Here is a 26,562-nt window from a genome sequence, read left to right as displayed (position 1 = left end):
GGCTTAAGGCATTATTATTATTATTATTATTATTATTAATTATTTTATCCCACCATTTTGCCAAAACTGGGACTCAGAGTGGCTTACAATACTGAAAAACAGTACAATTAAAAATATACATACTTTTATATATTATGTCTTCTGCTTGTATATAAGAAAAACACAGAGGGAACACAGGGTGTAAGTGGAATTTATTTGGTCAAATACTCACTGAGCCTTTGTTTCCCATATTTTCTCAATTTCTTTTTCAAGACTTTGACCTTGTGACAGATTATTAAATCTTAACAATACAATATCTCTTTCTTAGGGAGACCAGGGACCAGCAGGTCCTCCAGGAGTACCAGGGATACCTGTAAGTAGATTACTAAAGATGCTGTTTGGATAAAATTTCTTGTGCTGAGAGAAATGAAATTAATCACAATACATGGAATATTAGTAGACTATCCTAATTAAACGTATACCTGCATCTCTCCTGAGGGTTGAAACAGGATTTGCTTTCCACAGAAACCTTTGCCCTTGTTGTTCTTGCGTTATATTCACTGACGTTAGTCAGTATGAATGAATCTGCTTGCAAAAATCTTTTTAGAATAACTGCAAACCTCATCACAAGCCTGCTTCATAAATTCTGCCAAATGTACCTTGCATTAAAACGGGCTCCTCCAACTTCCTCCTCCACCAGAGTAAAACATTTGTTTAAAGAAACAATCCATTTTTATTTGAAATGATGGGATTTGTACTTGGTTAATCCAATGGCTTGTTCTACATGGTATAAAACTGCATTTGAATAATATTTTACATTCCCCACCATAGCCCCTTTAAGAAAAAGATTTCCAGCTCTGTGGCTGGAAATAGTGTATGTCTACTAATTTTTGGAGATTTAAAATAATACCCATTCTCCCTGAAGATTTTGTATCTTTGAATCCAGTGAGGCTAAGGATATCCTCCAAAGTTTACTAAACTGCTCAATGTGTAAGTCCCCAAGGCAGAAATTTCTTACCTGTATCTTCTCTTCTTAATGGAAAATCTCCATTGGAAAAGATACATACACTGCTAAGAGGCAGTGATATTTTCATTACTATTCAGGTTGCAAAATTTTCTATGGCTTCTAAAAAATTAAGAACCAGGCATTAAAATTAGTAGGCTGGATACAAAAATATCTTGCCTTTTATAGCTTTTTTATTTATTGGCAGGGGATGAGGGGTTTAATGTGAGTTTTGGATGAGAAGGGAACGTTTTGTAATGATTTTTACTCATAGTGATTTTAGTCCTTTAGGGTATGTCTGTTGTTTGATAATATAAATGACACATGAAGACAACTTTGTATTTTCTACCTTTTAATATATTCTGTATAAATACAGATGTGATGGCCAATGGCTATAAACAATAAAGTTACACTTATATCTAGAAAAGTACTACATATGGATGTATAGAGACAGATGCCTCGTCTGTGGGAAACAGTGTCTTCACTACTAGAAATGCAACAATGCTTAGCACTCAAAAATTAAGAGTGACTCATGGAGGGCAGCAGTAATAGGGTTAGATAATTAAAGTGACCAAAAGTGTCAGTCCTTCTTCTCTGCCTTTTCTGGCCCCTCTATGATGTAAACTGGTATTCTTAGGGATATTTTTCTCCTTCTTCTCTTCACACACATCCTCTCTCTGCACTTCCCTAGAAGGAAGCTAGATTAAGTTGGCACCCCGAGACCTTGTCTGCATGAGCCAAAAATCAAGTTCCGTCCCCCTCTGATTTTGGTGGCATCCTATTCAGATGACACATAGCCCAAACCCCAGTTCTGGTGTGAACAGTCCAGATGATATATGGTACATTCAGCATCACACAAATTTTTAAGAACTTTACCTCTTATGGGTGACTGTCTGCACGTGTGTCCCGTTGAGCCACTCTGCACGTCTGACATTGCCTCACTCAGTCTGAGGTCAGAACAAGATGCCCAGCCATGAGATCATCTCTGTGCACTCAGTTCTGACCTCAGAAGTGAGGGACCCACAGTGACAGCAGATGTGCCAGGTGGCTCACTGGGATGTATGTGAAAGCAGCCACCCCAGCATGGCAACAGAGGGCCAGGTAATGTGAGGAAGTTGGAACAGCTCTGGGGCCAGGATACTCTGGGCTTTCCTCAGAGTATCCTGGCCAGTGCAGATAAGGCCTGAATAACTTTCTTATCCTAGAATGGAGTTCTTGTAGCAAAGCCTTTAGTTTGCTTCTCTAAGCCACTGGTGTCTTTGCACCTTAATCAGGTTTTCTAACTGCTGCACTCATTCTCTCTCATTGACCGAAGAGATGCCGTTGGATATTCAGCTGGATATTCTGAGTCAAAGCATGATGCCTATTTCTCTGTCCCCCTCAATACCTATTCCTCAAAACACCACCCAACCTTTCCTGCACTCTCTTATGCAACCTCCTCCCTATTCTATTCAAGCTGCTCAGATTTTCTTCAGTTATCTGAACTCCCAGCCTCCTGCTTCTCATGTAAAAGAACAGCATCCTTCCCTGGCCACTTCCTGCAAATAATTAACCAGTCTGACTAGTACTTATGAGCATTTTTGACAGTTTTACTGCTGGTGCAGGAAGGTATCAAAAACTTTCCTGTCCTAATAGTAGAGCAGCAGTGATGGCACAGTCAAATGGCAACAGATAGGCCCAAGCCGCCCACTGCATTTGCATGTCACTGGCAGAAGGCAGCCACATCATGTATCTTCATCCAGAGCCTGGCACTTGAGTACCCAACTCTTACAGATCCTTGGAAACAATGCACTATGAGAAAGGTAGCTTGAGAATGTACTTATGCTGGCTGGAGGCACACTGGGAAATGCAGTAGAGAAAGGCCAGTGGAGTGTTCCACTCTGGTGAAGTATACAAGAATTTTAGCCTATAACACAAAGTAATTAGGGTGGAACATTATATTATCTTCTGTTTCTTCAATCTGCATCTTTTCTGAAAAAGGAGTCTGCCTCATTCACCACCATCTCTTCATCCCTTACCCCAATTAAATCCAACCAGGAAACATAACCAGTCCTGTGTTCATATATGTTCTGAGTGTAACTTTTTTATTTAATGCAGTGAATGGGGAAAGATGCAGGCATCTGCTTCTGAAAAATATTAGAATTTGAAGCACTCAGGACAAAAATCCATTATGGACTAATTTATTTTTGAAAGCTAGATCTAATACATTTTTAAAAGGTGAAATTTAATGTGGGTTGTTTGGTAGGTAGTGTTTTGTTTTGTTTTTTAAACTTGCAGAATGGTATTAACAGCCTACTTTTAAAAATCCATTTATTTTAATGTCTAGCAAAGAACAAAATATATTAAACAATTTAATTTGGCTAACTTCCCTAAAATAAATACATGCACTGAAAAATGATGATGATTTTGTAATCTGTGTAGTTTGATAGTTTGCATATAAGTTTGTTTACAAACAAGATCAATCTACAGTCTCAAGCATTAACAATCGATAGTAAAGCATCTACTTAGATGAATCACAGTTGTTCATACTGTATGCATTTTTCAGAGCATGCATTCAAGTTCTTATCTCAAGTAATAAGCATTCTGTCTGAATGAGAAAGATTTTAATGATTCACATCTCCCATGTCAAAAAATTTTAATGAAAAATTGGTCTTTACACATATTATAGTTTTTGCTTGACAACATTCCTATCTTGTCCCTTGGTTACTTGAACACTGATGCAGATAACATTACCTTACTGACTACCTGCTTCCTTCTTTTCAGCTTTGAAAAAACTCACTTCCCAGTTCATTGAGATATGGACTGTCTACTCAGCAGTTTCCACATTCAAGTCATCACTATGTTGAACCCTCATCTGAGGCAGAACATTTGTCCATCTAATTCAGTTGTCAACCTCAGTTCTGATCTGAGGCATATCTCCAGGGTTTCAGAAGAAACCAGAAGAGTGTCATTCCCAGCCCTGCCTGGAAATGCCAGGACCTGTTACATCATTTCCAAATCTATCCTAGTATATTCCTAGTATATCAGATCAATATTGATAATTCTGTAGATAACTATAGAATATTTTAATCATTTCATTTCAAATGTCCCTATAGATCTTTTAAATGAGGAATCCTTCATTGTTCAGGCTACTTAATCTATTTTTACCTCATTAAATCAATTTTAATTGGAGGCAAGTGGCAACTGCATGTTGGAAGTGATGTATTTCTTTTCTTGATTTCTACAGGGTAAACATGGGGCACCAGGGCCAGCAGGGATGCCCGGGGAACCAGTAAGTGCCACTTCATTTCACCACTCAGTTGCAGTACTTACATTCTGGTCTGTCAACAACCAGAAATATTTTATTATTACATTCCCTTTAGGGTGAAAGGGGCCCTATTGGAGATATTGGCTTTCCTGGGCCGGAAGGACCACCTGGTATACCAGTAAGTTATTTAACCAGTAACATTTTGTACATACAAATACATCTTATTCTCTCTGTTAATGGATATTATGATCGGTGCTGCAGATCATCTCAGTGTACAGGCATGTTGATGTGGGAATTTTGTTCTTTTAGTTGCCCATGTCCCAGGCTAACTAGGACTTAAATGTACTATGCCCCAACACTTTGAATTATATTTACAATGGGACACAGAGGACATTTTATACAGGAACTGAATGCTGAGGTAACATAATTTATAGGAAGCTTCTTCATACCTTAAAGGCACCAGATTCTATCTGCACTTGGAAAATAAGCAGGATCAGCTCTGATATAGTACTTGGATGAAAGTCTATCAATGAATATCAGGTGCTTTAGGCTATAATTCAGGGGCACCAAGTCACAAAAGCATCTCTGAGTATTCCTTGCCTAAGAAAACCCTATGAAATACATGGGTTCACCACAAATGGACAGACAAGTTGAAAGCACACACACTTCATGGTTCATTCAAACCTCACTATCTGTGAAAAGTAGGGATGGATTGATCTCTTTTACACTTCTGTCTTTTTCAACTACTCATTTTATGTATTTAAGAAAATAAGCAGTCATTTCTGTGCATTCGTTTTGACAATCTCCACAATTTTAAAGTGGTCTATCCTGTAATAATGTGTTATTTTCACTATTGTGCACATTACTGTGCAGACTCATCCACAGTACATAGGTTATTGTGTGCACACGTTCCTAATGGACATATTTTAGTGGGTTTTCTTTCCTTTTAAAAATGTGCAGCAACGTATGGCAAAATGTGGGAGAGTACAAAATTCAGAACCTTAACCTAGTTCAGAAGTTGTGAATCTGGCAGAGGTGTATAACAAATTCGGATAGAACATGTTTCTTGCCCACCTCTAGTGGAAGATGGTACACACTATGCTGTTGTTTTTCTTATGTGCCTTCAAGTAGTTGATGACTTATGATAACCCTAAGGCTAACATATTGCAGTGTTTTCTTGGCAAGCTTTGTTCAGAGAGGTTTTTTTTTAATCTTTGCCCTCCTCTGAGGCTGACAGAGAGTGCCAAAATGGGTTTTCATGGGTGAGTGGGGATTTGAACTCTGGTCTCCAGAGTCACAGTCCAGCACTCAGATCACTACATCACACTGGATAGTATAAAATAAATACAAACTAAAGACTAGCTATTTATACACTATACTAGTATAAACTGAATGTTAAAATATCACTGATTAATTAATTAAATTATAATATCAGAAACTAATGAATGGTAACAATAGAAAACTTACTGTTGTAAGACACTGATCTATGTGAATAGATGGAAACACTTCAGAGCTCTATGTTGGGCTTGTGTATGTAGAAAATCCTAACTTAACCTTACCCCCAGGCATGTGGTGAAACCTACCGCACTGTATGAAGCTTACTGGCCCCAGCAAAACACAGATCCTTACAAAATTGTTCCACACTTTAAAGGCTGCCTTGGACTTTTTGGAGCAAAGTTGGGTAATACATGGGGGAAATAAATTAATAAACTGCAGCTACTGTTGTTAATCATTTTATCAATTTGGATTGTGTATACATTTCCCCCAAAGCCTGGTATCTTTTATTTGTCAGTTCTGCTTAGAAAGATATAACTCAATCAGTGTCTTCTCTCTTAAGATATCTCTTGCTTGTAATGTGACTTGAAGCTTTTTGTAATAATAGAGTCACTGTTATTTTTCTAGGGCATAAATGGGAAAGATGGATTGCCTGGTCCCCAGGTAAGAATGCAGCAGCTTGTACATTTTGGGTCATATGCAAATTATAATTCTTCTGCTTTTGAACACAGTGGGAGATAGATATTTAAACTAAAATTGGAAAGCTGTTTGTGTTCTTACAAAACTCTTTCCTTTCTCCCCAGGGTTTAATGGGTAAACATGGTGACAGAGGCCCTAAAGGAGAAAGAGTAAGCTCTACTTTTACCTAAATGTTTCCTTATTTTATACAATTACCATAATAGTAGTCCAGTAGAAAACTTTGGTATCATGGTGCAGTGCAGTTATTTCAGTGGCTGCTACTGCCTACCCAACATGAAGGCCTTGTTCCACAAGGAGTCCTGGCATGTATTTTCTGTAAAAATTCTGTTTCATCGCTAAATGAGCTGTTCTTGTGTCCCTTCCTTCCTCAAGAATTTAAGAAACTTTAAAATGCTGTCTTAAAAGAAACAAAGGTCATTCTCCACTGTGGAGGTTCTACATCTATCCTTCTAATCAAGAGGGAGTGCCCCCCCCCCCCCCGCCTTTCTCCTGCATCCTCAAAAACTGTTTTTGGCTGGTGGAAAATCTCTCTGTGCTGATTTTTGGATAATATGGAAAACTTTGGTAGGAAAGGGATTGAAATGTTGTCTCTCTAGCAATCATAGTGTGTAGTATGACACTGGGTGTAGGTCAAGGATCCCTATACCCGGTTTCATATTCTTAATATAAAATGCATACAACTCCATGGTCAAAAATACTCAAAGAAAAGAGGCTTCATGTCCAATAGGAGATTTATAAACATGAGTTACTGAAGGCACAAATACAATATTTCCAGTAAGAAAAAAAAGGAGGTATCTAAAGAAACAATTTCAGATGCCTAAGAAACTTTTAGATGAGATTTAAAGGGGTCACATATAGGCAATGGATGAAGAGGTAAATCTCTAAGTACCCCAAAAACTAGTCAGCAATTTGAGGGAGAAAGTCAGAATTGCTAAAGTTCAGAATGAACAAGAGAGGTTAAAAATAGTAAGAAGTCCAAGCTACGTTTGGAGCAAGACAACAGGAAGAGCAAAGAAGTAGTAGGTCCACTGAGGAAAGGATGGAGAAATATTGATGAGTGTCAGAGAGAAGTTTTCGTTGTTGTTGTTGTTAACTGCCCTCAAGTTGATCCCAGCTCATGGCTACCCTGTGGATGAGACATCTCAGACTCCATATTTTCCACTGTTCTGCTTAGGTCTGTTAATTTGTACCTGTGACCTCCTTAATGAAGTCCATCCATCTAGCATGCAGCCTTCCCCTCTGCTCAAATCCTACGTTGCCTCTGTCGTCTCCCAAAATTAAAAAAAGTATTCCCCTTGTTGAAAATAGGGAGGAAACTGCAGGTCACTATTGGTAAAGAGATGGTATGGGAACATTAATGTTACTTTAAATCAATTTCTGGGGCCCATGGACTGTATTTAACTGCTGACTGCTTCAGCAATTTGAATTAAATGAGAACCATGGTGGTTTAAACTGGATCATTTCAGATCATGATCTGTGGGAATGAGGCCTTGGTTTCAGTAAGACTTTAGACAAGGTTCTTCATAAAAGTCTTGGGAACAAGCTGTTAAAATGTTAACTAAACAATGCTACTATTACATGGATTTGTAGTTAGTTGAAGGACCATATGTATGGTTCAACATCTTCATAAAGTCCTTGGATGAAGGAGCCAGGAGGATAATAATAAAATGTTCAGGTGACCCCAAACTGGTAGCGATAGTTGATACATCAGAAGACAAAACCAGGCTTCAATATGGCCTTAAAAGATTTGAGAACTGGACCAAAATGAATGAATGTCAGCAGGGATAAAGGTCTACATTTAGACCATGAAAGGCCTAGATTTAGAAGAAGAAACATCAGAAGTATAATTGCAGGGTGGGTGACACTTGGTTTATCAACAGTATATGAAAAGGATCTAGGACTTTTATTAGACTCCAAGGTCTTATTAGACTCCAAGGTGAATCTAACAATATGATGCTGCATCAACCAAAGTATGATACAAGCTTTTTTTTTATGCTTCAAAGGGAATTATGCAAACCAAATTATCAGAAAGCAGATTCCAACCAAACTTTATTTCCTGAAGATAAATGTTTTCAGTAGTGAAACAGACTCTGTCAGAAGTTGGTAGATTCTCATTCATTGAAATATTTTAAACAAAGTTTGGATGGGTACCTGTCAAGAATGCTTTCCATGTGGATTTGCTGCATTGATTAACATTTGGCATCCATTCCAATGCTATAGCATCAAAATTGTATGATTCTAATGCTAATGCACCATAGTAGCGAAGCTGCTTGTCCTGAAAAGTACAAGTAGCCTTTAAAACAAATATGTATAAATGATTCTAGTCTAGTGTGTCCTTGAAGCTTTTATGAATGTAAATAATGTGTTAGTAATTTGGAGCAGTTAATAGAGGAACTTGAAGGGTCATATTGCAGAGGTTTTGCTTTGTTCTTTGCCTATTTAATAATGGATATTTAAACTTTAGTCAGGATTCCGTTGTAGATTCAATTAGTCCAGAGCTTCGTCATAAGTCATAGGGGTCTTTGAACTGCAGTCTTAATTATGGTTCCTAGCAAATGTTAAGCCAGTGGAAATCAAAGAGATTTAGAGGTCAGATTCATTGACATGAGGGGCTTCAGCCTTTGCCTGTAATCCTTTGCTTTCTCTCTGCTCTTTTTAACCACATGCAACCATTATACCACCTCATTGTGAAGCAGTTCTTTTTTAGCAGAGAATGACCTCTTTTAGTGTCTCTCCTTCTTGTTTTGCCTGCAGAGGTACATCCAGGCAAATCTCAGAGGTGCTTCCAGGCAAGTGCTGTGCCTCAAATGAGAATATTTATGGGAGGAACAAGACAACATAGTCTTCTGTATATAACACTCCAATGTTTTCCCATCACAGTGCTACACAGTGGCTTTTGGCTAATAGCCCAATGTACAAAACAACTGGAAGCAAGGAGCTCTTTAATCTGGTTACTTACAGTTTTTCATTTTTCCTTTCACTACACAGTTTAAGACAGTGGTGAGGCAAGATTTTCAGGTGCACCCTTCTCATCTATGAAAATTACAATTTCATAGTCACACAGATTTAGTTCAGATTTAATAGAAAACATTGCCATCTAGCTTTAGGATGTAGTTTACTGCAACTAAGCAAATATGCATTGTATAGACACAGCTATGAAAGCCATTATTAGTGAGATCTTTGCCATTTTCCTTTTCCCCAAGAAAATAAATGTTTTCAGGTTGTTTCATGTTAAACAAAACACCCTTTTCCTTTACCATCAAAACTCAATAGGATCCTGAATAATATTATTTCTTCAGAATAGTACCTCCTATATGTATTCTGTGAAAACATCCAAGCTACATCCCCTTATTAATTCAAGCCATGTATAATCTTTATGTATATGTATGTTTATGGTAACCTTCATTCCTTTCTGAATGTATTTATCTCTGTGTTGTGCTTTCCAATCTTCATGCTTAATCAGAGTTGCCAAACTTTCTGCACTCCCTAAAGACCAAATGAAGCCTATAGTAAGATTTCAAACCCAAACTGTCAGCTTCTTTGGGTACATCCCACACATTCACTTTGGATTTTTTCTTCATTTTTAGTTTATATAAACATGTATGAACCTAACATGTTTATAAACACGTTTATAAACATGTTGACCTAACATGACACTGATATTTGGGCTGGCATACCAAACATTTTTATGCAAGTTTAGAAAGAATTGGCAAACCTCAGCTATTTGGCAAATTTCTGGTTTGGGTCCATCTTGAATGGACATTGGTATGCAACAATTTTGAAGAATTGTAATTGGTACCATTCAAATTTTTGTTTCATTCAAATCCCAAATGAAATCTTCAATATCAAGCCAGACAGCACCAGGTAGATTTCTGAGTATATCAAAACATAGGTTTAATTCTATTCTTCTGTTTTCCTTGTACTGTTCATTCTTTTTTCTACCTTTGGTGGAATTTTAAAATGTAGTAGCTGCCTGTTGACTAATTTTTTTAAAAGTTACTTGTACTGTTCTTTAAATAGTAGTTTGATATGCAAAAATCAGTGTCTACTGTGCAAGACACAAGTACACTGGCTGTTTGAATAGCTCATAACCTAGGTCAGAAGATACAAGTAAATGGCTCTTTTTATAGTTTATGCATCTTGCAGGGATAGATAAACAGCCGCTAAGTTGTCTATATGAGTATGCAAAGGGATCTTGAAGCGCCTTTGAGACTAACTGTGCAAAAGAAGTTGTAGCATAAGCTTCTGTTAACTTGGTTTGCTTCCAGGTCTATGAAAGCTTATGCTACAATCTCTTTTTGAGAGCTCATTTCTTTCTCTTGGAGAGCTTAGATTCACTTACAAGCAAAGGTGAAAAACATACTTAGGTTATTTTTATTTTTCAGCTAACCAGATCAGAACTTGTCACGATAATCTCTGAACCATTCCTTTGTATATTGTCCTGTAGTTTAATGTACTACTCATCAGTGCTGTTTCCTGAGGCTGCAACAGTTTTGAAAGAATAAGGGGTCAAACAATCTGTTGCTACAGAAAATTCTCTCTCTTTTGAACAGGGGGATCAAGGCATACCAGGAGACAAGGGCCCTCAAGGTGAAAGAGGAAGACCTGGCCTGCCAGGAGACAAGGGTGATATAGGACCTATGGGGCCTCAAGGGAACAAAGGAAATTCAGGATCACCAGGTCATAAGGGTCCTCCAGGCTCACCAGGAATTCCAGGCATACCGGTAAGGTTAATTGACAGTTGGAGAAGCATGGTTGTGGTTAGAAGATTCTACCACCAGACCCAAGCATGAGTAAATTATGCATATTTTACTGTCACAAGTTGAGTCTCCTTTATCTGAAATGCTTGGGATCAGAAGTGTTTTGGTTTTGGTGTTTTTCAGTTTTTTTCAGATTTTTGAATATCTGAAAATAGGCTTGGGGATGGGACCCAAACCTGAACATTGAATGAATACATGCATGTGACGGTTAATTGTGCTTCTCTTTGTCGGCCAAATTTTTCCTCAGTTTGATCCATTTGTATTTTAATCTTTTATATTATTTATTAATATTGCTGTTTTAGCATGGGGTTGGGAAAGGGATTATTTTGAATCTGTTTGCATTTTTAATTCTATTTTTATTGCTGTAACCTGCCCAGATTCCCTGTGGTTGGGTGGGATATAAATACATCTATTATTATTATTATTATTATTATTATTATTATTATTATTATTATTATTTCATATACACCTTATAAACATACCTGGGATAATTTTATACACAATATTTTAAATAATTTTGTGCATGAAACAAAGGCCTGTTACAGACTGCCAAAATAAAGCTGCTTCGGGTCTCTCTGGAGGTATGCTATTTAAATGATGCATGCATCCTAAGAATCCGGAAGCTGCACCAAAGCTGCACTCCGGTGCTTAGGAATGGAGTGTGGCTTTGGCGTGACCTCCGGACTCTTAGGACCCATGTATCATTTAAATAGCATTAAATGAGAGAGACCCGAAGCAGCTTTATTTTGGCAGTCTGTAACAGGCCAAAGTGTACATACACGGAGCCATCAGAAAGCAAAGGTGTCACTATCTCAGCCCCCATGTTGACAATTTTGAATTTTAGAGTATTTCAGATTTTGGAATTTCAGATAAGGGATACTCAACCTGTATTTAATTTTTCTTCTTTATACTACATAATACTTATGAATATTTGTATTGCTGCAATCCTCTGCAAAGACACACTAAAAATAATTGTATTTGCCTTTAGTATTTTAATTTCTTTAGAGCCAGTGTGGTTTAGTGCTTTGAGTGCTGGATTAGGAGACTAGAGTTCAAATCCCCTCTTATCCATGGAAATCCACTGGGTGACCATGGGCAAGTCAAGCTCTCTCAGCTGCAGAAGAAGGCAAAGGCAACACTAGTCTTAACAAATTCTGCCAAGAAAACCCTGTGATAGATTTGCCTTAGGGTCACCATAAGTCAGAAATGACACTTGAAGGTATACAGCAACAAATTTGGATGCCCACAACATCTGACCTTACCTTTCTACCTTTTTAATTATATATATATTTATATCTTCAACAGGCAGATTCACTTTTATTTGAAGAAATGAAAAAATATATCAGACAAGAGGTTCTTAGAGTTTTTGAAGGTGAGGAAAACAAACATTGTGTTACTCTTTTTACCTCCATTGTAAATGACTGCTTTCATTTTTATTTTTGTTCTGATCCTCATAACATAACAAATGAACATAATATAGGAAACAATTTCCACTTCAGTTAGTAATACATTGAATAAAAGCCAGAGGTTAAGGCAGACATATCCTAGTTAGAGAAACCACTATATTTATGAGTGGCCTATAAACTCCTCTTAAATAATTATTTTTTGGGTGAATTGTATTCATTTAAAGTGCTGGAATCAAAAAGGACATAAAATACAACTATGAGGCACAATAAAATGGAACAGCTAGACCAGTGGGAGGGCTTTCATACCACACAAGCATAGCACTTCTGATTCCACTTTAACTGCCATGGCTGTATGGGATTCTGTGGGATCCTCGGATTTGTCATCTGGTGACATACTAAAAAGCTCTGGTTGAGATTTGAAATACCTCTCCCTAAACTGCAAATCCCAAGATCCCATAGGAGGGAGCCATGACAGTTACAGTGGATTCACTGAAAAGGCCCCCGCTCTTTATGGTAACTTTATGGGATGAGGAGTTTTAATCAAGAAAACCAGAACTACAATTATTGTTCTGCCTACTTATTTACTGACATCCTGCTCATTTACTGACTTCAGCCACTGAATAATGGTTTCCAGCATGGAAAAGAAGAAAAGATAGATGGTGTATTTGAGTGTGCATACATTGATTGTGGCAAGAGAGCAGAGCTTCAGTACTTTCAGGGCACAGCTCCTGGCAATATGCATGAGGAGTGATTTGATCCCCAAATGACAAGTGCAGCTGTATAGAGGCCCAGTATGGATCAAATGCATGACACTGAAGGAATGGGAGTTAATTTTTCTTCCATTACTGGCTGATATCACTCTTGAAGCTGCTCTGTAGACAGGTGTATATGCAGTACCACAAACATATTGGTTACCTAAGAAGTTGCAGCATCATTGTTGAAAGCAATAAGATGACTGATAATTTGGAAGACTATGGAGTTTATCGCATGCAATTTTAACGCCCTCCCGGGTGGGATCAGACTGGAACAGGTTAAAACTGACTTTACCGCACATAACATTGCTGCTGCGCTGCTGCCCAACTATCACCTGTCCTCCAGCAGTGCTCTGGTGAGCAATTTGGGTACTACAGAAGTTTTCCGTAGTACCAAAATTGGCTGCCAGAGCATTGCTAGAGGACAGGCAATGGTCAGGCAGCAGTGCAGCAGCAATTTTCCATGTGGTAAAATAAATTTTAACCCATTCCAGCCCAATCCTGTCCTGTGCCTGGGTCGGTGTTAAAACTGCATGCGATAAACTCCTATATATCAAGTACTTTTAAAATAATTGTAATCATTTTGCTTTGAGTATACAAAGATATTGAGTGCTACTCATACTTGTTTACTTACTTTTAATATGCAAAGGGAACATGCAGCACCTTTGAGAGCAACTTTGCAAAAGAAGTTGTAGCATATGCTCTCATTGACTTGGTCTATTTCCTCAGTTACATCTGAGGATGTCTCTGAATTTTGTCACCTTACTTACTTTTCCTTTCCTTTTCTTTTGTTTTTAATGGATAAAGAGAGGATGTCTCAGTTTGTATCTCAGCTCAAATTGCCAGCTGCCATGCTAGCTTCCCAGACACATGGAAAACCAGGCCTTCCAGGAAAAGATGGGCTACCTGGACCACCTGGAGAACCTGGACCCCCAGGTAGGGATTCCAAACATTTATCTTCATATGCATTTTATTTTAATGTTTCCAGACATCTTCAGAGTTGAGTGAAGCTACACTTGTAGCTATCTATTGATTAACTTTTAAATCCATACTAGTGTTTTCCAGACTAGACCAATATATTAACACTTAGTAGGTGTGTGTTTATGTATATTAAAAACTTCTAATCAATGCATAATAATCCTAATAATTGATAACACTAGAACACTGCTAGACACCTTTCCGGAATCTTCAACAGTGCAAACACTGGGCTCAAATTCAATGCCATGTTAGCAGTGAGAGTATCATCACATAATAGTTTGAGCTATAGTGTCTGTTAGCAAGAATATGCACATTATAGTGTAGTAAAATTTAATAAAGCTGAAATGTTATAGTAGCCTCTCTTGCTGTGAATCTAATTATTGCTGTACTTATTTATAATTAGCTTTGCACTATATTTGGTATATATTCATTTGCAGTTAACACACAGCAGTGCATTGATTAATTGAAAAATGTGTGTGTTTGGAGGTTTTTTTTTAAGCTGCTCTGTCCTTCATTCAGATGCCAAGAAATCAGACTTTTTCAATGTTTTCCTCTTTGTTTCTTTATCAGAGATCAGACTGCCATTTAAGGTTTACAGGCAGAATAGTTAGTGAACATGCTGTAAAAATATTATTGGGGTAATAAATAATGAAGTACGGTATATATGAAAATAGGTAGTTCTTAATTATTATCTTTTGTTAGTTTGGTCTGCTCTGGAGTCAGAGCAAGTCAGACTGGAATGAAGAACGCGAAAGTAAAGCCTGAAGAAGTGCGGAACACAAAGCTGTGAGGAGAAGAATAAACGCTATAGAGACTGATAAGAGCAAATCCTTGACTGAAGGTTGAAAAGTGTGATGGGCTCAGAATGAGAAGAATCAGAATAAAAGGATCAAGGAGAGCGTTAAAAGGGGACTAGAGATATATATTTTTAATGCAAGTGGCTTGCTTATCATCTGAATATATCAGTTTATTGTAAATGGTCAATTTGAATGTCTCTGCCAGACTGTTTAATGAAGATGCACAGAGTGGATTGTTCTGAGATGTATGTGAGAAACAGGAAGCCAAGTTATAATGTGAATTCCTTCCCATTGGCATCTTTGCCAACGTGAAGGCTGGGAATGATGCTTCTTGCGAAGCCCAGGCCAGGGGGATGGGGAGTTGGGGGTAGGTAGGGGTAGCAATATAAAGCTGTTTTAGTTGTAAGGATATTGTCATGTTGCATAGTTGAACATAACATACCATGCCACCCTGCACCTCCAAGATCACCACAGTTTTACTCTGACAGAATAAAATGAGGAATTTTAATTATAATATATAATTTTAAGTAGATGCACCTTTACAAGAAGTGTAAGCCTGAGGGCAGGGAACCGTCTAATTAAAAAATAATAATTGTAAGCCGCTCTGATAGCCTTTAGGGCTGAAGCATGGGGTATAAATACCATAAATAAATAAATAAATAAATAAATAAATAAATAAATAAAGCTGAAGCTGCAATGGGGATTCCTGTTGAATTCAGTGGGACACATTTCTAACCACAAGATCACACTGTTAGACCCATTTCCCAGAAAAAAAATGTCAGCTAGCTCTCTCTCGTCGCTCAAGTATGCAAGTATAATCAGTTCTTTAATATTCCCACTTTTCCTTCTTTTCTTTTCTTTTTTACAATCCTTACACATCAGGGGATCATAAACCAATTTTTTTTCTTGGAAGCATTGATGTAGTCCACGGAGTTATAAAGGTATTGTGATTTCAGCTTAAGGATATCAAAGAATCTTGTGGCAGTTGAAAAATTCCACACATTTATTGTGGCTGAAAGTTTTGTGCACCAGATCTCACTTTATCAGATGCTGCAATTATTTGGCAAGGCAGTGTCTTGCCTGTGAAGGCTTTCTGCTGCAATAAACCTACTAGTCCTTATGCTGTTGCAACAAGACTCTGTTGTTGCTTTTTCTCCATTAACTCTGTCACCACTCTAGAACCAGATGAATGTCATGTATAAGCTATGACCTGCTTCTGTAGTTGAGAAATAGATAAGGAGATATGCATTAGAAATGGGTCTCTTGTGGATACGTCCTCCTGCTACCCAACATCAAATCATAAAGGTTTAAATGCGCTAAATGCTCTTGTAGATTTCCATTTTTCTTGGCAGTGATTGCCATCGTATTATACTTCCAATTCCCCTTGTCTAATAAACTCCTTGGTGTCAAAGAAACAGGATTTGACTTGAAACAATTTTAGTAATTGAATAACATTTATCCTCAGGTATTTGTACCACTGGAGTCAACAGGATTTAAATAGGCTTAATTTTAGTAGAACTGTTACCAAGGGTTATATTCTTTGAAAAGATCTGATATGCCCCCAAGAAGATGACTCACTTGCAAAAACAGTATCTGCAGAGGAATCATCATTCAGGTTGCAATCCTTTGGGTGCCAAAAGATGGTCTATGGGAAGACTCAGAAACTCAGTCCCATGTAGGTACACACACACACATACACAGTCAGCATTATCTCAACTACTGCTAAAATTGTCTATCCATGGCAGGGGAGATTCTTGCACACTGGAGAGCATACGACATTCACTTCTTTTGTGAAGATCTTTGGAATTGGAAGAACATTTTCTGGGTAGCTTATTTCCTTAAAATAGCACCCACAGACCCCCCCTAAATTGTCAGTAACAGGTGCATGGCTTCATTTATGTTTGTACCCATTAGGATTTCATACATAGCAGTAGCAGTGTTGTTTTGATCATATATAGCGTACTGCACACATACACACACAGACACACATCATTAAGTAATCACTGTATGAAATCATTTATTAGGGAGAAGAGGGTGAGGAATTGCTTCCATGGAAGATTCACTACAGGCCTTATTATTTCAGAATTCAATCAGTGTGAAAGATAAAACCAGTTTTGAACGAGGCTACTTACTGGTACTGTTCTGTTATGATTGTAACACATGAAGGTGTTCTCATTGTTGAACTTTTGGGATAGGTATGGGAATAGGGAGCTTTCTGTGGCTGAGTTCAGTTAATGCTGGTTTAATTAATGGAGCTCTGTAAATGTTAGAGACAGTAAGTGGTATGGCTGTGTATGGTCAAGTATATACTAGATTATGGTCTTTGCCTCTATTGCTACACTTCAGAATTTTTTTCATGACTGCAGACTATACCCTGATCATGACTGCAAACTATACCCTGATCAAAAATGTATTTGAGTGTTGCATTTTTCTTTGTCTATCTATTCAGTAAAACATTTCAGAGGAGGATTCATACATAAGATCTCCCCTTGTGTAGTCAGAGTAATTTTGAAAATTGATTAACTTGGGAAAGTTATATATTTATATTTGTTTACAAACAAGTTGATCAGAGAAAGAGGAGCTGCCAGATGTCTGTGAGACAACATTAGTTTCCCCAGTATTTGCTTAGTTCACATCCATCCATCAACACATACCAGGGAAAGAGGTGAGAGAGACAGATTTGCACTACTCACCTGGTCACACAAAGCAAATGGGACACCTAATAGCCATCAGACATCAAATGTCCCAAAGCAAGCAACTTCCACTTCTAAACTGTACAAAGTTTTTTTTTTTTTTGGTGCAGGGAATAATTTAATTATACTTGGCAGGTTTTAGTACCATTTGAGAAAACTGAGCTACCCATGTGGTGAACCATGAAGTTTATGAAGTAGATTACTATGTCAGATGACACTGGATTGTAAGAGTACTTTACTAAAAATATTTCTTTTGAGACACTGGCCTTTTAATGACATTCTCCAGGATCCTACATTGTGGATCTAATTACAAATCAAATAACTAAGTAACATCCTGTGGCTCAGCCCTCCAAACCTACCTTAACTGCTGCATCAAGTGATAGAGATTTGTTCAGCTGGTATTTCCATGCCTCTCCTGCCAGTGAGTGAGTTTTCGATGAGGCATTGTAACAAAGGTCTTGCTTCTGAATGTTGGAGTCTTGCTCACTGGTGTGAGGGGCCTGGAAGCATCATTCTGTTGTGCCCAAATCACTAGCAGAACAGACCTTCATCACCTTGTGCATCTGCTGGCTGCTAAAGTGGATTCGTGGAGGGGAGACTTTGGCCTGTTACAGACAGCCAAAATAAAGCTGCTTCGAGTCACAGTGGAGGTATGGTGTTTCAATGATGCATGCGTCCTAAGAGTCCAGAAATCGCACCAAAGCTACGCTCCAGCCCTAAGGACTGGAGCGTGGCTTTGGTGTGGCTTCTGGACTCTTGCATCATTGAAACACCATACCTCCACTGTGACTCGAAGCAGCTTTATTTTGGCTGTCTGTAACAGGCCTTAATGATCAGGGCAATGATGAAATAGTACCTGTATTACTAAATATGGAGCAGTTACGAATCCGTAACAGTAGGTTACAGTTCCTTAACTGCAATATAGGATGTCAGAAATCATTCTGAGCTGGCTTCACACAGAAAATAAACATAAAATATAATTTAAAGATCTGAACACTCACAAGATAATGGTATTGTATTTCCTTCAAGACATGTTAAAGTGTCTTGAACCATGCAAATACTCTGAGCATAGCATTTCTTCAGTAGAAAGCTACATTCTACCCATACTTAACTATCTAAGATGAAATGCCATCTCATCCAGGAATGGAGTGATGTCCTGAACAAATTGAGCCTCTTTAATTACAAACATTATACACACTTACATACATATATAACATATATGAATCAATTCTCCATAGTTCAATACATTATTATTTTGCTACACTGTAAGGGAGAGATGGAAAGCACATGGTCTTCCAGATGTTGGACTGAAACTCCCAGCATTCCTCAACATTATGTAAGGTTGGCTAGGGCTTCTTGGGCCTGCAGCCCAACAACATCAAGAGGGCCGCACAGATTCCATATTTGCTGTAGGGCAATAGAGATATCTTCCCAGGTTCAGGAAAATGAGAAAGACAGACAACATGCTTGGTAAGAAACAGAATGTAAAATAAATTGCAGCAAATGTAGGACGAGCAATTGACAGGAGGGAAGACCCCTGCCTTTGCATGTATCAGAAGACATGGAACACTCACACCCAAATCCCAGACACATAGGTCATTAATGGTCATTATTTTAAACATATGTGTTTTATACAGGGACTTAAAAAATCCTCAGGGATGGGCAATCTGTAGCCTTCCCGATGCTGTTTAGATTACAACTCTCATTATGGCTAGCCATATAGCCAATAGTGTGGAATGATAAAAGGTACAGTCCAACAATATGTGGATGGCCATAGTGACCCATCATCCCTAGTCTTTATACAGAATGCTGAAACTGCTAGAAGTCTCTTTAATTCCATTTATAAAACAAAGGTCCAACGTGTTTAATAGCGTAAATGAACAGAGACAGTTTGAGGTCTTCCAAACCTTTAACTTGAGAAGTTCAGTTATAACAAACAATCAGTGCTTATTTTCTCTTCACTTGTCTGTTTGGCTATGCAAGAACAACTTTTAAACAAAAACTGTTTCCTTAATCTCAGTGTCCCTCTTTTCAAGCTTTCACAGTCATAGCTATGGATGTTGTGGGAGTTTTCTCCACATTGTCACAGGCCCAGACATACAAGCACTGTTTCATCATCTGAACAAGACCCTAATTCCCTCTTAAAGTGCTTCCAGCCCTAAGAGATTGTAACAAAATAGTTCAGATTTGACAAATTGCAACACTGCCTTCACAAGAAATCCTACTGTAATCACTCAATAAAGGTGCTAAAACAAATTACTTTTTTTTAAATAACAGATTTTAAATCTGGTTTTATAGGTCTGGTATGTTTTACTGCAGTATATACCCTTCTATTTACACCAGGGGTTTCATGATGGACTTAAAATCTCACTCAGGTAGACTGTGAAGTTAAACTCCAGAAGTTTAATCATTATTAAAATATACCTCATGTAAAATCTATTGTACTATTGATGGAGATCTGTTTTGGATTGTTCTTAAATGGTGTTCATATGCCATATTTAAATGTCTTTTTCTTACTGTATTAAATGTCTAAAATAAAGCAGAAGTTTTAGAAAGTGATTGGTGAAATGTTTTATTAAATGTTTGCAGAATTATTGTTACTCAACAGTATACTAAACATATGTACACCTATGATACCAATGTACCTCAGCATTATTTTTAACATTCATATCCATAAAATGTGAACAGTTAGACTATTGTGATATTACCTTTCTACAGTGACTTGAATTTGAATGACTACATTTTTCCAGAATATATTGATTCATATCTATTTGATTTTTCATTCTGTACATATGGTAGGAATACTGAAGCTGATGTAGTATGTGTGTTGTGTTGTTTTTAATGGATTACTCATATATAAATTCAACAGATACATGTCCTCTGGGGTTACTGCCTTTTTAAAAAAATGTCTAGTTTAACTGGGCTCATATTTTGTAAAACAGGTATTTATTGTCAAACTAAGGAAGCAGAGATGGTATAGAAGATGAGAAATACAGTAGTTGCCCTCATGATGGAGTGGAAAAAGTAACAATTAAAACAAATTGTGCCACCTTTCTGGAACACATATTTGTAAAAATAAAGAATGACGGTCCTTGAAGGCCAACAGGATAATCATTTAAAAGTTCTACCCAAGAAGACACAGTTTTCATAACTAACATGTGAAGATAATGGTTTTTGTTTCCTTTTTAATCTACAAGGTTCAGTTTCAATGCCTGCTTGTTTGTTCGTTCATTCATTTGTTAATACATGTATGTCCTGTCATGCTATGCATGCTCACCTTGCATGTGTGTGTTTTACCAGTCTATGCTTTCTTCTTTTTCCCACTCTTAGTCATTTGAGGTTGGACTCTTGAGGCACTGTGGTCAGTGGAGCAAATACTGTTGGCTCACCACTTTTGTGGCTTTGACTTTTGCAGATCTGATTTTTTATTTTTATTTTTAATTGATACCTTTTAATTTTGCAGATTTGATTATTATTAATTTCTAACCACAAGATCAGGCTGTTAGGCCCATTTCCCAGAACTTTATTACTGTAATATGTTATCTCTAGGAACATCTATGTTTTCCAGAGTAGTTGTATGGCCAACTTGCATCAAGCATTGTTCTGGAGAACCTAGAAATTCCTAGAGAGAGTACTTCTCTAGGCATTTGTTGGTCCTCCAGCACAATTTTATTGTCAACATCTAGTGGATCTTGACCACAGAGTTGCACTGGAAGATCTAGAGATTAGGGATGTTTTCTTTCAGATTAAAAAATAGTTTTTTCATTTGCCCTTTTTCCACTTTCATGGTGGTCTTTCATCCCTAACCCCAGTGAAAGTAGAGGGTCCACTGTACCATTCTTTACTGCTTTATACTTAAGGTGACTGAGTAAACTAACTTGTACCATGGCCAAATTTTGGTCAGTCAAAACTGTGCTGCATTTCTGTTGTTAGGTGATAAAGGTATTAAAAGTAGATCTCATTTCTCCTTTTGTACTTACTGGGTGAACACTACAAAGGTCAATGATTTATACCAGGGTAGACAAAATTAATCTGTCCTGATGCTGTTGAACTGCATCTCCCAGCATCCCATGCCATTGGTTATAGGAATTGCTGGTCAGTATCTGGAAAGGCTACACTCTACCCATCTCCCCCTATAGTCTTTTTAGTTAAAATCATGTTTAATCGAAGCTGGTTCTTCTAATCGCCTCTTTCCAGTAGCCATAGAAAATAAAAGTCTTACCTGGCATTTGGAATTAGCTGCTAAACAAACACCTGTGGGGGGGGGGGGCTCCTCTTTTGATTAGGTACGTCTCAGATGGAATCATATGTTTAATCTCAAGAATGAGACCTAGGAGATTATTACATGCCTTTTTATCCTGAGCTGGGCATGTGTTTAAACAATTTAAAAATGGATGTTATCACACGCCTCTGTACCCAGCCCAGAGGTATCATGTACTCGATCCGGACTTCTCCTGCATTGTATGTGTACAGTGGTAGAGTTGTTGTTATGTAATTCACTTTAGCTGAAGCTATGACCCTTCAGTCCACCAGCTGATGAAATCAATGCAGTTTACATTGACCATGATTGACTTGGCTTATTGATTTCAGTAAGCTGTCTAATGCAGGCAGTAAGAAAGGTTCAGCGTGCTGTTCTCTCAAACAACTGGTAGAGTTACCCTCCTCATTTCCTAGTAATATTAGAGAGCTTGTCCTTCGAAAGAATTTTACAAACTGATTTTAAACTGCACACGCCTTCAGAAAAACATATTATCCTTCTCCTTAACAGGCACTTGATGACTGTTCTGGATCATTTAGATTAGCTTGGATTGCTTTAACATGTTCCACCAACCAGTTTATTGTGTGTGTGTGTGTGTGTGTGTGTGCGTGTGCTTTCATCACCTGTTGACTTATCTTATAGCAACCCCATGAATTTCTTTGGGTTGTCTTTCCTCTGAAATACAGCCTACAGCACCTAGTATTTGTGGGTGTTCTCCCAGCCAGGTGCTAACCAGGGATGACAGCTTCCAGGATCAAACAGGATCTGGTACAAAGTCAAAGGCTTTAATGGCCAGGATCCATAGTTTTTGGTAGGTTTTTTGGTCTATGTGGCCATGTTCTAGAAGAGTTTATTCCTGACGTTTTACTAGCATCTGTGGCTGGCATCTTCTGTGAAGATGCCAGCCACAGATGCCGTCGAAACGTCAGGAATAAACTCTTCTAGAACATGGCCACATAGCCTGAAAACCCCACAAAAAACTAAGGATTTGGTGCCTTTACAGTATTTAGGTCCTGACTAGATTATTAGTAGATCTCTAAAAGACTGTGTAAGAGAAATGATGGCTTCTGCAAATATCTGGTTAGTGTTAAACCTTCTTAAGTTGTAGGAGTACAAAACTGCAGAACACCCTTATGTAGCATCTCCTAATTTCACTGCAGCTGGAGGAAAGAGGGTTTGTTTGGGAGCCAGGGGTTACAATTTTAAAATCTGCATTGTGGTACTATCATTATTATTCCAAATAAAAAGGCACAAAAAGATGTGCCTGCTACAGGGCCAAAGTGACTATTTTTGCTTTTCAAATTTCAGTTTTTCTTTTCCAGATGTGTGCATTCAACAGCTTTCACAGGTGGAGCCTATTTGCATACTAAGCTCCAGTAGGGGAGCCAAACTTTAGGGAGGAGCCAAAGGGTCTGATCTATTTGCTTTCTTCAGTATTATGGAACTGAAGTCCTGTCTTTGAGGGCCTTAGAAACCATCATACCTACTATCTTAAACAGCACTTTTGGCCAAGTGGAAAACATATGCCTGGCAGGTAGCAGCATCTCCATAGCTATGCCTCCCAGTGCTATCCCTCTAACCCACACTTTAAGTGATGCAGTCCCTATGCAGACAGCATGGCAATTTTCAAGTCATTGGAGAACAGGGGGATCAGCAGAGACACATTTACCTGTTTTCCTATGGCTTGACATAAAGTGATAGGCATCCACAGGAAACTCAGGAGGTGGTCAGGAGGTCCATGCAAATGGTATTCTTCCAGTACATCCAGCTATAGGAAAAGAGTTAGATGTGTTTCCTCTAAATCTCCTATTCTCTGACCATGGAATTTATCACACTAGCGAGATTCCACGGGAAAACGGGAGTTAAACTTGATTTAAACCAAAGAAAATGCGGAAATGCCCAAAGTTTATCACACAACTTTGCAGTTAATGCAAAATAACGCGAAGTTAATACGAACGTAAAGCAGAGAAAACCAGCAGCTTTTTACTTTTGGAACAACCCAAAAGTAAAAAAAAAAAAAAACTGCAGTTTTTTTTCTGCTTTGCATTCACATTAATTTCGCATTATTTCACTTCAGCAGTCCCTAGTGTGATAAACTAACAGATTTTGCAAGTTTGGTTTAAATTTGAATGTACTTTAAATTGCATTTAACTCATGTTTTCCTGCAGGATCTCCCCTAGTATGATAAAGCTCATAGACATGGCTGTGTTGGGGGTGGGTTGGGGGGAGATTTTGGCCATTTCATGATTAATAAATAATTCCTGCCTCTTCAATGAAGAAAAACATGGGTTATGATAGCATACATTGGCATTGCACCATACCATATGTTAGCATTGCATCGTTACTCACTAACAGGCTTTCAGCCTCTGTTTAAAAAATTCTTATCCATTTCTGTGAGAGTGCTGCTTTGGTCCAAAGCAGAATCCTGATATGTTGATTCTAAGCCTTTCCCAAAAACAGCTTTGGGCAATGTGGAATTCCTATTGGCATCTTGGGATGTCATTACATAGTCCATTGCATTACAAAGAAGTTTTTTACACTAGTTTCAGGCTTAGCATTAAATTTGCCATACAGTGTGGAAGATCGGACTTGGTAAGTAAGGTTGCATAATGCAAATCCCATATGGTAAACACCATGTATTTTCCGGCAACCTCCTCATAATGACTGTATTCTATATCTGGTTCTGCATGGCCCAATACACTAAGCAGGGGGATCTGAACGTGTATCTCATGTTCTGTCCAAGCATGATTCTAATCCCCATGTAACCCTGCTAAAGTAACTCCAGATCTTTTTCCTTTTCCATTTCAAATTAAATTTCAGCCTGTTGCATCCTATTTTTTAGGTTGCAATGCATATTATGATACATTATGCATTCATTTTTCTTACTGTACATTTCTCCAAGCTTTATGCAATTCCCAATCAGTCTTACTTTTATGTTGGTTTTAGAGTGTTAAATGGTGGGGGTGCATCATTTAATACATGATTCACTCCTTAAATGGTTTCTAATCCATTCTAGTGATTAGAAATGTAAAATGTAAAACAGAAGTGGGAGTAAATCCAGTAAAGTGGGAGAAGCAAAGAATCTATGGTCACAGGGTGTGTTCATATCTGCTAGCAATTTTCTGATTTTCTTTAATCTTCTGAATTAATGTATACAAATTACTGTTGGAATTACTATCATCGAGGGAGTGGGGAGAAATTTACAGTTTTCTCAACCATTACATTTTGGGAAAGAGGTTGCACAAAAACAATGGGGTAGTTTCAGGGCACTCTTATTCTTCTTCTTTTTTAATCTTCTCTAGGCTACAGAGGACAGAAAGGTGAAAGAGGTGAGCCTGGAATTGGCCTGCCAGGTGATCCTGGCCCACCTGGTCCTTCAGGTAAAACTACCAATTCACACTTCTCCAGGCGAAAAAACCAATGAGTTACAGCAGGGTTGGGTGACTGGGGTGGACCTGGATCCAGTTTTCTACTCCAGGGATCCTTGGGGAGGAAGGTTCATATGAATTGCCAAAAATGCCCCAAGAGATGGCTTTTAGTGCCTGGATGTCAAGTTTGAAAAGCAGGTATCAGGTTTGGTTAGTACTTGGAAAGGAGACCACAAGGGAGTACCAGCTGCTGTTGGGCTATATTTAAGAGGAAGGAACTGACAAAATCACCTCTGAGTATGCCTTCCCTAAGAACTTCCTATGAAATTCATAGAGTCATCATGATTGGAAGGCATATACTTTTGTAACTATGTGGGTGGAAGGAGTGCAACCGATATGAAAGGTGAATTGCAACTCCTCGGGGCTTCCAGAAAACACAAATCACCAGAAAATGATCATCAGGGGTGGGTTTCGAGGTGCTGAGGACCACAAAAACAGCCTGGGAGGTCAGTTGGGTACTCCCAAGCTCTACAGTTTGCCTGCACCTGAGTTACAGAACAATCAGGAGAGAGCAACAACATCTGGCTAAGATTCCAGCCTCACATTAATTCCCATTTAGTGTATGAAAAGAAAACTCTTCTCCGTTGGTTCCTTCTGAAGTACCAAATTAGTGTTAAATTGTGGTTAAATTCTTGGTAAGCTAATTGTGGCTATTATTATTATTTGTTTAGTCCCTAGTATGCCAGGCCCTCCCGGACCACAGGGGCCCCCAGGGCCAACAGGAAGGTGCAACCCAGCAGACTGCTATTCTCCTCTCTCCCAGAGTCAGCCACGGACAGCTGGGAAATGAAATTCATCTCTGAAGACAGTTTGATTACTGGTTTCCCTGTTCCTCCATCACCTCCTCTTGCTCTTCCCACCCAATAGTGAATTTAAGCTTTAAAATATTTGGTGCATTTTTGTCCCTATACATGATACTGTGTATAGACATTTTACAGAGCATCTCATGGAAGAATTCTTTTCCAGAGTTAAGCCAATGCTGAGATGCTGTTTTCTTGCGTTCATTCCATATGTTTATATTTAAGCCTACTTTTAGCCTACTTTTTTTTAAAAAAAGGACTTTTTTCTTGTATCATGATGGCCTATTGACCTATTAATGGCTTTTAATTTATTGCTTTCAAAACGAAAATGTACTGAAGCACAGTTCTCTTTCTTTAACTCCTAAATTTCTATGAAATACGATGTTTGGCTTTTCCCTCATTTTTCCATTCCTTCCCCTTGTTTTCCTCCCCTCCCTTTTGGTAGAGTGCATTGGGATCATGAAATTCTGCATCTCGCCTTAAAAAC

At 38.1% G+C, this 26,562-nt stretch overlaps 1 protein-coding gene across 1 annotated transcript in view; it reads left to right on the top strand.

Annotated features, from left to right (window-relative positions):
* Positions 1 to 26,267, top strand: part of COL19A1 (collagen type XIX alpha 1 chain) — a 294,427-nt gene extending 268,160 nt beyond the window's left edge. Inside the window, exons 39-48 of the mRNA XM_089530985.1 lie at positions 308 to 352; positions 4,209 to 4,253; positions 4,345 to 4,407; positions 6,132 to 6,167; positions 6,308 to 6,352; positions 10,757 to 10,927; positions 12,269 to 12,335; positions 13,929 to 14,057; positions 25,150 to 25,227; positions 25,947 to 26,267. Of these exons, the coding sequence (XP_089387111.1) occupies positions 308 to 352; positions 4,209 to 4,253; positions 4,345 to 4,407; positions 6,132 to 6,167; positions 6,308 to 6,352; positions 10,757 to 10,927; positions 12,269 to 12,335; positions 13,929 to 14,057; positions 25,150 to 25,227; positions 25,947 to 26,065 (798 nt within the window). The 3' untranslated portion in view covers positions 26,066 to 26,267. The remainder of the gene's footprint in view (positions 1 to 307; positions 353 to 4,208; positions 4,254 to 4,344; positions 4,408 to 6,131; positions 6,168 to 6,307; positions 6,353 to 10,756; positions 10,928 to 12,268; positions 12,336 to 13,928; positions 14,058 to 25,149; positions 25,228 to 25,946) is intronic.
* Positions 26,268 to 26,562: the final 295 nt, after the last annotated feature.

The sequence above is a fragment of the Sceloporus occidentalis genome, unplaced genomic scaffold (assembly GCF_023333645.1).
Source record: "Sceloporus occidentalis isolate IW3139 unplaced genomic scaffold, rSceOcc1.0.p SCAF_6, whole genome shotgun sequence".
NCBI lineage: Eukaryota > Metazoa > Chordata > Lepidosauria > Squamata > Phrynosomatidae > Sceloporus > Sceloporus occidentalis.
This window is presented reverse-complemented; position numbering and strand designations above follow the sequence as displayed.